This window comes from Macrobrachium rosenbergii, chromosome 51 (genome assembly GCF_040412425.1).
Source record: "Macrobrachium rosenbergii isolate ZJJX-2024 chromosome 51, ASM4041242v1, whole genome shotgun sequence".
In the NCBI taxonomy this organism is placed as follows: domain Eukaryota; kingdom Metazoa; phylum Arthropoda; class Malacostraca; order Decapoda; family Palaemonidae; genus Macrobrachium; species Macrobrachium rosenbergii.
In genome coordinates this window covers 47,897,383-47,909,882 of record NC_089791.1, presented here as the reverse complement: position 1 = coordinate 47,909,882, position 12,500 = coordinate 47,897,383, and the positions used below count along the sequence as shown (strand labels likewise).

At 38.5% G+C, this 12,500-nt stretch overlaps 2 protein-coding genes across 2 annotated transcripts in view; both read right to left on the bottom strand.

Moving 5' to 3' along the window:
• Positions 1–1,782, bottom strand: part of LOC136833376 (uncharacterized) — a 1,850-nt gene extending 68 nt beyond the window's left edge. Inside the window, exons 1-2 of the mRNA XM_067095431.1 lie at positions 1,668–1,782; positions 1–586 (exon numbers count right to left, since the gene is read on the bottom strand). The exon at positions 1–586 is cut by the window's left edge and continues 68 nt beyond it. Coding sequence (XP_066951532.1) covers positions 278–586; positions 1,668–1,673 — 315 coding nt within the window. The 5' untranslated portion in view covers positions 1,674–1,782 and the 3' untranslated portion in view covers positions 1–277. The remainder of the gene's footprint in view (positions 587–1,667) is intronic.
• Positions 1,783–9,375: 7,593 nt separating this feature from the next.
• LOC136833375 (uncharacterized) lies at positions 9,376–12,322 on the bottom strand. Its single transcript, XM_067095430.1, has 2 exons — positions 12,220–12,322; positions 9,376–10,032 (listed from the first exon to the last, which is right to left on the bottom strand). Exons 1-2 carry the CDS (start codon positions 12,223–12,225, stop codon positions 9,709–9,711), a joined length of 330 nt encoding a protein of 109 aa, XP_066951531.1. The 5' UTR covers positions 12,226–12,322; the 3' UTR covers positions 9,376–9,708.
• Between the last annotated feature and the right edge of the window lie 178 nt (positions 12,323–12,500).

Genomic DNA, 12,500 nt, shown 5'->3' with positions numbered 1-12,500 from the left:
TACATTTTGGGTCATTGCAACGAATTAAACCAAAATTGATAAAACTAGCATCATTTTGGATGTGATTATTCACGAGTGCTAATGTCTGCAGAGGTGGTGAGTTGCAGACATTGACATTGGGGTCCAAAGCCGTTGTCGTGTCAGTAACTGAGATTCTAGGCCAAGGATTAAATCCTCAAACGAGCTGAGTAGAATTCAAGGCCTAAAGCCACTGTCACCGAGTGAGAAGAGTGGAGGTCGCTGTTCCTGGCATCTGGTCTCGTACAGGTACCTTGATTTATTCAGTACCTGGGGCCTTTGCCACGTTGATGTGGTGGGAGGCGAAGTTGGCACTTCCAGCTGGGAGAGGGGCAACGTGTTCAGATCCCAAAGTCTTTGCAACGTATCCAGGGGCGGGAGCCACTGCGCTCACCTGGTAGGTGGTGATACCGGGAATGATTCCAGCTTGAGGGATTATTCCTGTGTTGATGGGGAGGAATCCTGCGGCCTGGGGAACAACGCCGGTGTAGGGGATAACACCAGCGTTGTAGGTCAGAGGAATGACAGCAGCGCTAGCTACTCCCAAGAAGCACAGTGCCAGGACAGCCTGTGGGGGCAAAAGCATTAGTTGCATTAACTAAATCTGCTGTTGATCTTTCAAGGTAGAAGGTTTTTTAAATCTAGCTCCTTCACTATAGGAAATAGTGTGTCTGAAAATTTCCAAAATGTTAATATCATTTTGGCAGTCTAGTCAGTAAATTAAATGAAAACTTAGACATCTGGATAGGTAAATATAATTTGGGAATAAAAAAATTAACTCATGAACTCCAGCCCGCAGTCATTCCTACACGATTAAATTAAATATATTTTTTTTGCCCAAGTGCTTAGACAACATACGTTATAACATATTAATGGACTATCTTTTGCCCATTTACCAAAGGATCTACAGATGAACAAATGATTCCCTGGTGAATCTTTATATTAATGTTCCTTTCGTATGTGAAATCTCCATGGGAATCGTAGGCTGATAAATTTGGAAATATACAGAATAAAAATTCGTATATTCACTGTATCTTTAAACATCAGGCAGGTTTTTTTTTTTTATTTATAAGGGAAGTATGTCCTTTGAGACAGAAATTTGAAATGGTCTTCAGGTCCCATTTGATTGTAATTTTGAGAAATACTTTCGTTAATGAAAATAAGAATAGTTTTGCTGTCGTCAGAGTTCTAGGTTTCTAGGTGTCGCTTGAATTATTCATTCAAAGAGGTTTAGCGTTTACATTTAGAGACATCACATCTTGGGAATAAGATTTTTTATATTACTTTCAGTTAACGAGTGCTTTGATTTGCTTATCGAGAAGCATTGTAAAATTATGAGAAAATTTAAAATTTCATCTCGCTGACTCGATTGAAATCTGTAATGTTCATATATTTTGAAAATGGGAAAATGTCATATAAGACAATTTGGTTTTAATGTGAACGAAGCCTTCTCTCGATTAATCGTTAGTTCAAATCTAACAAATAAACTTCGAAGTCAGGCAAAGGCAAATTCAATATGAATACCAAAGATAGGCTGTCACAGTGAATTTAAGCCCCAAGCAGATCTTAGTCTGTCCAGTAAGCTTAACAAGAACTACACTACGTGAAAAGTGCGTTACTTCTCTAAAACTCTCGCCCTAGACTCTTACCTTCATTTTGGTTGGTGGTCTTTGATGCGAAGTGACTGAAGACAAGACTGACCTGGGCACCTTATATATACTGCATGCTCGCCTGACTCTGACGTAACCACACCCGCCCTCGATCCTTCTCAGGCACAGGTTTGTTACATAGCAACTGATCCGGTTTTTCTGCAACAGTTTTATATTTTTTCTCTTATTACCAGATCACATCCCAACCGGCGTTGTAACGCATACCACATTTTTTAAAAAGAGTTTTTGAATATTAATTTTTTTTCCTTTATAATTTTGGTTTTATGTTTCGTTTTGTAATTTGATTTTTGAGAGGTTAAGCCTAATGAATTTACTTGTAACCAGTAGACATGTTCAGCTGGTATGTTAGACTTACACAAGTAATTTGGGCGTTTCCATTACAACAGATGTTAATAATAAAGGTTATTAACCAAGCTTATATTACTTCTTTCCCATAAAATGGAAAGCTGGTTTTGGTATTTGTGACGTCAGGTATTGCTATCACCCTTTTCTCGTAAAAATCAGTTAGTGTCGTGTGAAAAAGGCTCCATTCGATGAAACGGAAGTTAAAAAAGGGTTATTGTTTATTTCTCTCCGATGCACACAACCTTTTTTTAGTTGCCAAGTATAGGACCAAATTAATGTCACTGTGAAAATTGGATCCTGAAACGTGTACATCCCTTGTATACTCATATTCACTCTTTCGTACACGTACACATACACACTATATGTATGTATGTATAAATATATTTAGTCAACTTTCGTGGGTCGCAGTCAGGGTGTAGAAAAACATATGACTAACAACCTCATCCCAAAAGACTTGTTAAACTAAGGTATACTTAACCAAAAGACTTGTTGACATCAAGAAGGCGAAGACCATCTTGAACCAGCTCCTCAAAGGGGAATATACATATAGCAGAAAAAGAATACGTATTTACGTATATACGTGTAGGCTATTTCATGTGTTACGTATTGTGAGCTTATTATGTGCCCTTTAAAAATATGTATTTGAGTGGATATGTTACCTCTTTCATGCCATATTTATTGAGGTTATTCTCTGCCCCTCAAACAATGATTCACAATGCGTAATTATTTGTAACATAGCTTGACTTGTTCTGAAGCTCTTCATGTCTGACAGTTACTTAGGCTCACCAATAAGGCTTTCGATGGACCTGGAGTCATATCTTATTTTCTTGAAGTTGATTTATGCTCTACCCGAGACATGATCACTGACTGGGCTTAGTTTTTGTGGCCCGTCTGTCCCTTGGGTCTATTGATCAGACTTGTATGCAGCTTTACTTCTCTCAGCATACTAACGTTTAACTTTTTATGTGTTCTTTATTGTTGTTGTTTTCCTTCTGAAGTGGTGGTGTCTTATCTGCCTACTCTTTTCACTCCCGTAGGGGGTAGTGCTGTCAATGTACGTTACCCGGTGCACTGTAGGCAGTATTTGAGGTTCTTTGCAGTGTCCCTCTGACCCATAGCTGCAAACCCCCTTCATTCTTGTTATTGTACCTTTGTTGATATTCTCTTTCTTCCACCGTACTCTCCACCCTCTTCTTCTCTGTGGATAGAGCTCTCGGCTAGCACGCTGTTGGCCCAGCGTTCGACTCTCCGACCGGCCAATGAAGAATTAGAGGAATTTATTTCTGGTGATAGAAATTAATTTCTTGTCATAATGTGGTTCGGATTCCACAATAAGCTGTAGGTCCCGTTGCTAGGTAACCAGTTGGTTCTTAGCCACGTAAAATAAATCTAATCCTTCGGGCCAGCCCTAGGAGAGCTGTTAATCAGCTCAGTGGTTTGGTTAAACTAAGGTATACTCAACTTCCACCCTCTTCTGACAAATGTTTCACAGTGCAACTGGAAGGTTTTCCCCCTTGTTACGCCTTTAGAACATATTTACCCTGTTTCCCTTTCAGCGCTAAATGACCTCATAGGTCCCAACGCTTGGTCTTTGGCTATTTTATTTTTCCGATCATCAGGACCTCATACCTCTTCAGCAGTCTTCTGTACATGTATCTCAGATTGCTCTTCTTTTATCTGATCCATAGAACGTATGTGAATTAGAAACCAGAGCTTAGGAAAATTTCACTGCTTGCAAGAAAATTCCTATTTGTATCCCCTTTTACATTGTTTCATTTGCTTTTTCTTTCATGATAATGGTGCTCGGCGTTCTCTTTTGCCAGCGTTATAGGTGTGCATATTGGTGCAGACCTTTCTTCTAATGGATATACAGTATGTATGCCATAATTAGGTACATATGGTTATGAAAATATTTTCTTAAAAATTTTTTTTTAGAATTCAACTAACAATTGTCCTTATCCATTCATTCATGGAAGTGTAATATGACTCGAATGAGACAGATTCAACACTGTTGGATGAATCGTTACGTTTGTTTTAAAGTCGGGGGCCATTATACAGTGTTATTCCTTTCAGTCTGCGCATGAAATTAATATTATTGGCGAATTTGGCGTTTAGGTATGAAATAATGTGGACGACTTGCCAAAGAGGATAGTTCATGAGTTTATTTTTTTAATGCAAAGAATGTAGTACGGTATGATATTGTTTTGTCTTAAGATTTTCCCAATCAGTTAATGTAACACATGTCATATCGATCTAAAGTGTATTAACAAAAATGAATTTTAAAAGTATTGTATAAAAACTACATACACAGTATCCTGTATATTTCTTTGTAGCAAATGTTATGCAGCACCATATTTGATATGAAAATTGTACGATATTGAAAGTCAGTGCGATTTTTCCTTGAAAACCAAACGACAAAACTATGCTGTTGATTAGACGGCAAAATTAAATTACTTTTACTTAGTCAAACTAAGGTGTTGTATTTCAGGTAAATTCAACAAGAGTTGAAGTAAAGAGAATTGAAAGCTAGCACATTATCCAGCCAGGACACTCCGTATTCAGTCATTATGGCTACAAGTGCATCGTGAGAAGACACTGAAATGACGGGAGTTAGCCTACTATGTGCTTTGAGCTCGAGTCAAGCCGTCCCTGCTCGCTCCGAATTCGTCCGTTGCATTTTCTCGACGACTGCTGATCCTGGCGTCCTCGGAGGCACAGATTTTCAGGGTGTATCTTGTTGGATGAGGTATTATGTATGCAAACGAACGCTCCAGTATCTCCTCTAGCTGGCTTGGCCAGTGTACACCATAGCTGCATTTAGCACGTATCTTGATTATTTTGTCTTGAGTGGTCCCACACAGTCGTGGTTGTGATTTGCATAAGATGCGCTTCGTTGTTCTTTTTCTGTGTTCGTGGTGTCTAAATCTTGTTTCTAGCATATTATTCTGATGATGTAAGGGTAAGTTCAGTTGTTGAAATAATAAAGTACTGACTCTTATTCCAGATACGGACATCTTACAGCTTTAATTTCCCTGCAAGTGAAACAAATAATTCATTATCATCACGATTTTCTTACCTTACTTTCTCCCAAATTATTTTAGATACGACTAAATACACCAAAGTTTAACTTCTATATATTAAATATAACTAATTGACACAAATGATTTAGATATGAAGAAATATTATAATTTACGTTATGTATGTTAAGTAAAACTAACTGACTAATAAAAGTATCACTCTTTACAGCATCGCTTTACATTTCACCAATGTGTGATTCCGAGGATTGGTAAATTATAAGTTGTGTAGTAAGAATTAGGGGTTGCTATCCTTGGTAAATTCCGTAGTCATGCACTAGGCAAAACTTTTATTCCTAAAATGGGTAGATTTATACGTTAAGTACTGGCTACCAGGGGAAACTAAGGTGAATGGCTTTCCAGCAGTCTGACTGACATACTAGTGAGAGCAGTGAGCGGTAGGTTACTTTTCGCAAGATTTAAATAAACCAGTGTAGTATGAGTATTGCAGCGTGCTGCCGGCTGTAACGAAAATACTCAGGATACTCATTTGCAATAGGCTGGAGAAAGATTCTAATAAAAAGCTTAGAGATGAACATGCTAGTTTTAGATAAGGCAGGAGTTCAACAGAATGATGGCTTTAGTTCATTACGAGAAGGCATTTGGCATCGTCCACAAAATTATTATGGAAGGTCTTGCGTCATTATGGTATTTCCTGTTACAAAATAATGTAACAGTAATGGAAAATATCCATGAACAAAGTACATGCAGAATTAATGTTGATGGGGTCATGTCCAACGAATGTACAGTAAATAATGAGGTGCTTCTAAGGAATTTTATTTCACTCTTGCTCTTTTCCTTATCATGGATTTCATAATGAGAAAGTGGCCAGAGGTGGAAGAGAATATTGAAAATGGAGTAACGAGTGACAGTTTACAGACTTTTAATCAGCAGGATTTACAGAGCTTTCTCAGTAAAATGCATAATATGTCTAGATGGAATTATTTTAAGACATACCTTTTAAAAAAGGCTTATATCAGTAACTAAGTTTTAACTTCATTGCAGCAACAAAGCATTAATACTTTGTATACCCTGTGTCTCATAAAAATATTATTGCTTGAACTAAATTTGTTGAAATATGAATAATTGGTTCAGTTGAAAGAAATGAGGTTGATATTGGAATACTGTAAGTGACATTACAGAGTAACTTATTCGTTTATAATATTCTTCCCAAAAGTAACAAACAATAATTAGTGATGGGGAAGGGAAATTATATCAAGCAGTTAGATATTAAGTTCAAACCGCCTGACTCCTGACTGGGGTAGTACCGTCAGTGGACCTCACGTGGTGCACTGCAGGCACTACCAAAGGTTGTTTGCAGCGTCCCTTCGGCCCTTAGCTGCACGCACTTTTTAGTTGTTTATCTCCATTCCTACTTCCTTTCTTCCGTTATGCTGTCCAACTCCTCCTTATCTTTATCGTAAGCGCTGAATGGCTGGAAGTGCCCAAGTAATTTACCTTATAGCCAAGTTTTTATAAATCAAATCAAATCTAGCCGCATGAGACAATTGTAAGGTCTCTAATCTGTCTTAGTTACCCGTTGAACTAGGAATGATTGAATGGACATAGAAAATGGGAAAATTACAGCAGTAACTTAACACTCGTAAAGCAAAAAACGTTTTTTCCCAAAGGGAAGTAGTGGTCCATATTCATACCCTCCCACCACCTGGCAGCCTTGTTGCTTCCTACATGCCGCCGGTTCGCTATCTGTTTTAGTTTTCAAGTTGCTGGCTCCCTCGTTCTCCCGACCCAAACAATAACTGAATCTGGCTTTACGCCCTGTCGCTTAATATACTAGTTACCGTTATTATTTAAGGTATAACTTCAATTTCAGTAATTATACAGCTTAGTGTCATTCTAAGGAATCATCAATAAATGTTCTGCAGAGTATACGTTAATTCTTATAGCTAAATTATGCTGCTGTTATTCAATTTGTGCCGCCAGGTCCTAATAAAAAAGTCTAGCTATGATTCAAGTATAAAAACACCGAAATATCCGGACTGTAGACAATTATGGAGAGAGAATTTCACTTCGAATCCTTTGTGTGAATTACACGTAGAATATCCCCAACTTCAAGTTTCAAGAATTGTGTTCGTTATCCCTCCAAATTTCGAAGGGTCACTTTAGGCCAAGTATAAGCCAAGTTGCAGCTTCCCACATGCCAGAGGTTTTTGTGCTGAGCGTCTCTGTAAGTGGTCAGTGCCTTTATGTCAAGTGACTATAAGGTCGTCTCTGCTCTGCGTTCTTTGTACGACAATTTTTTATTCCCTCTCTGCCTTCTCTCCTAGAGTATGGTTAGTCAAATTAACTTTAGGTTTCTGATTTTCAAGAATATTATTTTAATGGTGGTTAAATATATTAAATTAGCTTTCAGGTTATTTGTCTCAAAATTAAGAAAAAAAACCACACGATTGGGCAAAGCAATCTGTTGGTTTACTTGAGAGCTCTTCTTTTAGATATATTTAATTTGTCTTTGAGTGATGGTAAAATTTCTGCGAAGAAATTTGACTCTTTGATGTACATTATATGATTCCATTATAAGCACCTTACATAGAGGACTGAATTTTGCTTCAGATTAAACACATTTAACTTTGTCACAACTTTCCCATTAAAGCAAAAGTGTAAATTTTAACATGGCGTATGAAATTAGACAGTGAAAGCTTTCTTTAAGGCTGTTTTCAGCTGTTAGAAAGACGGCAATTGCAGCAGGTAGGTTGATATTGCCGTTGCAATTTTCATCTCTAAGTGAAACCACAAATCGAAATTCACCGTAGGGGGCCAGTCCTCCGCGCACCTCACGCGGTGCACTGTAGGCATTACTCAAGGTTCTTTGCAGCGTCCCTTCGGCCCCCAGCTGCAGTAGGCCTATTTCATTATTTTTACATGCCCTTCCTATTCTTTTCTTCCATCTTACTTTTCACTCTCTCCTCACAATTTTTTTATAGTGCAACTGCAAGGTTTTACACTTGTTACACCTTTTACTCTCAATTTCCCTTTCATTGCTAAATGACCTCATAGGTGCTTGGCCTTTGGCCTAAGTTTTGTATTCCAGTCCATTCCACAAATCGAAATTTTAGCAGGCCGTGGAAAACTTTTTAAGAGAAGCTTTCGTGAATGGTGACTTTTCAGGTATTTATATATAATCGTAAAGGAGAGAGTAAAGTAGTGCTCCACTGATATTTGGAAGAATGACCACAGATATTGTGGAAAAAGTCCACCAGCTTGTCATGCTGCCTTAGGGCTCATAGAAATTATGTAAACAGGCCCCCTTTTTTCACGATTATTAAGGGGATATCGATGAATTTCGAAAAAAAAATATAAATAAATAGGAGATAATTACTTTTCTGTGGGCGGGGTGCAGGTGGGGCGATGAACGTTGAGGGTCAGAGGGTAAAATCCACCTGTGAAGATTTTTATTGGAAACTTAATGCAGTTAGGATATGAATCAACGGAGTAGTGGCCTTTTGGATAAGGAAGGAGGAATAATTTTCTTTGATGGCCACATGGATTTGTTTTTCAAAGATATTTTAGTGAATCTCTCTCTCTCTCTCTCTCTCTCTATCTCTCTCTCTCTCTCTCTCTCATATATATATATATATATATATATATATATATATATATATATATATATATATATATATATAATGTGTGTGTGTGTGTGTGTGTGTGTGTGTGTGTGTGTGTGCGCGCGCGAATGGGTGGGAAAGGTTACTGCATCCTGGTAGCACTTCATAACAAGATAAGCGTGGAAATGCTTCTAGTTCTTTGTGTATATTTTTTGTTGGCGTTTGCATTGCGATATCATAACCATTGTTATTTTTAAAGAACGTCGTATTTATAGCGAAACGCAAATATTAATTGGTCCAGAAATGAAAAGAGAACCGTAAGCATTGTACCGGATACCGAATGAAACATGTTTTTTTTTTTTTTTATAAGTGTTATCCATAGCATAGCATTTGACGTTACTGTAGCCTTCTGATGCTCTTTTAACATTTGCCTTCGAATCTACACATCATCTTTAGGGCTTTGATTTATCACTTTTCCCATAGCTTGTTTCTTATCATGGTTATATGTGTATGTGCATGTGTGTGTGTGTGTGTGTGAGAGAGAGAGAGAGAGAGAGAGAGAGAGAGAGAGAGAGAGAGAGGAGAGAGAGAGAGACTAGTAGTTAGAGCGTGTCTGATTTTGATGAGGAATTTCCATTAAAATTCAGTCAGCTTACAGGCCCTAATACTATATTTTCAAAACCGCAGGGAAAGAAAAAAGGATTTGGGATTTTGTCGTTTATTAAAAAGAGTGCTACAAAATATAACAAAAGAAATCATCGGTCAAAGAAACGCTGACATACTTTGGACATGATTTTCTTTGTTGCATTTTGCAGCGAGAGTTTCTGGTCCTCTTTCCTGGGCGAAAATCAAATCGTCATCAGGACAGTGACACGGAGAGATCAGGTCATCGTCCCCTGCGATTCACGAGAGCTGACGCCCTTGAACCCTCAGGAAGGACGACGCCTCCTGCCATTCCCGTCACCGTCTTGGGCGTGGAACTTCCAACCGGACACGGGTATCCTGCTGGAAGGTAGTGCCTCTTCGTCGAGCTGCTTACTGGGTACCTGGGGCCTTGGCCAAGTTGATGTGGTGGGAGGCGTAGCCGAGACCAGCTGGCAGGGGAGCGACGTGCTCAGAGCCTGGGGTCTTGGCGACGTATCCGGGGGCGACAACGGAAGCCTGGACGGTCTGGATCTGAGGAGCGGCTACGTAGGTTGTTGGCAGGACGCTGTAGGTTGTAGGCAAGACGCCACCTGAGAAGGGTAGGATGCCGGCTGATGGGATGACCCCTGCGGTGTAAGGCAGAACACCGGCGGTGTAGGGGAATGGGACAATGGCGGCGGTGGCCACACCCAGGAAGCACAGAGCGAGAACAGCCTGTGGGAGGAGAAAGATGGCGTTCGTAAGGACATGTTTTGAATGGAAGGAGAAAGATGGCTTTGGTTAGGACATTTTTTTAATAAGGGGGCAAAGATGATGTTGGTTAGGACATTTTTTGAATAGGAAGAGAAAGATGGCATTGGTTAGGACATTTTTTTGAATGGGAGCAAAAAGATGCCATTCATTAGGAAATTTTTTGAGTAGGATGAGAAAGGTGACATTGGTTAGGAGATTTTTTTAATGGGAGGAGAAAGGTGGTGTTGGTTAGGACACATTTTGAATGGGAGGGGGAAAATGGCGTTGGTTAGGAAATTTTGAAAGGAGGAGAAAGATGACGTTGGTTATGGCAATTATTTTAGTAGGAGGGGAAAATGGCATTGGTTAAGACAGTTTTTTTGAATGGGAGGAGAAAGATGGCATCGGTTAGGGCAGGTTTTTTTAATGGAAGGAGAAGATGGCATTGGTTAGGACATTTTTTAATGGAAGGAGAAAGATGGTATTGGTTAGAACATTTTTTAAATGAGAGGAGAAAGATGGCATTGGTTAAGACAGTTTTTTCCATGGGAGGAGAAAGATGGCATTGGTCAGGTCATTTTTTGAATGGGAGTAGAAAGATGACGTTTGTTGGGACATTTTTTGAATGGGAAGAAAAAGATGGCGTTATTTAGGACATTTTTTGAATTAGAGGAGAAAGATGACATATCTTAGGACATTTTTTGAATGGGAGGCGAAAGATGGCGTTGGTTAGGACATTTTATGAATGGAAGGAGAAAGATGGCATAGGTTAGGACATAATGGAATGAGAAAGATGGTGTTAGTTAGGACATTTTTGTGTAATGGGCAGAGAAAGATGGCATTGGTTGACCCAGTTTTTTAATGGGAGGAGAAAGATGGCATTGGTTAGGACATTTTTGAATGGGAGAGGAAGGATGACTTTGATTAGGACATTTTTTGAATGGGAGGAGAAAGATGGAGTTGGTTAGGACATTTTTTGAATTGGAGTAGAAAGATGGAATTGGTTGGGAAATTTTTTGAATGGGAGGAGAAAGATGGAGTTGGTTGGGAAATTTTTTGAATTGGAGGAGAAAGATGGCATTTGTTGAGACAGTTTTTTTGAATGGAGAGAGAAAGATGGCGTTGTTTAGGACATTTTTTGAATGGGAGAAGAAAGATGGCTTTGGTTAGGACATTTTTGGAATGGAAGGAGAAAGACGGCATTGGTTAGGACTTGTTTAGAATTGGAGGAGAAAGATGGCGTCAGTTAAAACTTTTTTTCTAATAGGATGTTCACAGAACAGTTACTGTAGTTTGGGAACTGACGTTTTTGTCCGAATAAAGAATAATAATGGTACATAAATGCAAAAGACATGAAGGCAAGAGAATTGGTTTTAACTCCAAGGAATGAAAATATGAATAAAGATTCCAACTTTCTCAAAACGCCAAACTTTTCATCGTAATTTTTTGAGCAATGGACTGAAATTGCTTTGGATTTATTTAACCTAGCTCTCATTGTTCAGAAATATTATTAACAATCATTATCATTATTTCAGAGTGTTCTAGAACTGCTTGACATAAGTAAATGAAATCAAACCAGAAAGAATTAAATAAACAGTCCTATGTTATTCGCCCTGAGTTAGATCGATTAATTGTGATGCATTTTTTATTACTGTTTGTCAGCAGTAACTTTTTGCAGTTTGATGAAAACATATGCCACTTAGAAAATCGTATGATTGCAGACTTATCTTATTGGGCTTAAAATGATTTTTCCTCGTACCGTTATTTACATTTAACTTCTTAATGTTAATGAATTGTATGTTTCAGATAATAATAATAATAATAATAATAATAATAATAATAATAATAATAATAATAATAATAATAATAATAATTTGGAGTTAAATTCAGGTTACTGTATGAGTGTTACATTAGAAGGACAAGTGATTATTAAGCTTCGATTATAAGGTCCTTAGGTATCTTATGAATGCTAAAAATTTGGTTATTTCTGTAGGAGGTACAACAATCTACATATCATGACAGGACCATTTACTGCAATATAGTATTATCTAAAAGGAAGAAGAAACAATAATTTAAAATAACTTCAATGTAACTCGTAGTCATTAATGTCCCATCACATCCACCTGGAAAGCTGACGAAAAACAGGAAAAGCAAAACCTGCTGTCTTACCTTCATGATGTTGGTTTGAGACGAACAGAGCGACTACGACGGACGGTTCGTCGGAAGCCTATTTTATACCCCTGCCGACGAATTACCACGCCCTAGCCTTCCCTTTCCTACCCCTACCCCTTCCCTCCCTTCCATTACCCTCCACCCACTGATCGTTCATTCCTTAGTCCCTCCTTTTTTTTCTCTCTCTCGTCTGACCATTACGCATCTCTTATTTTTCTCCCCTCCCTCAGGGAAGGCCAAGGCTGGGTGGTGGTGGTGGGGGGAGGGTAGGTGTCTCT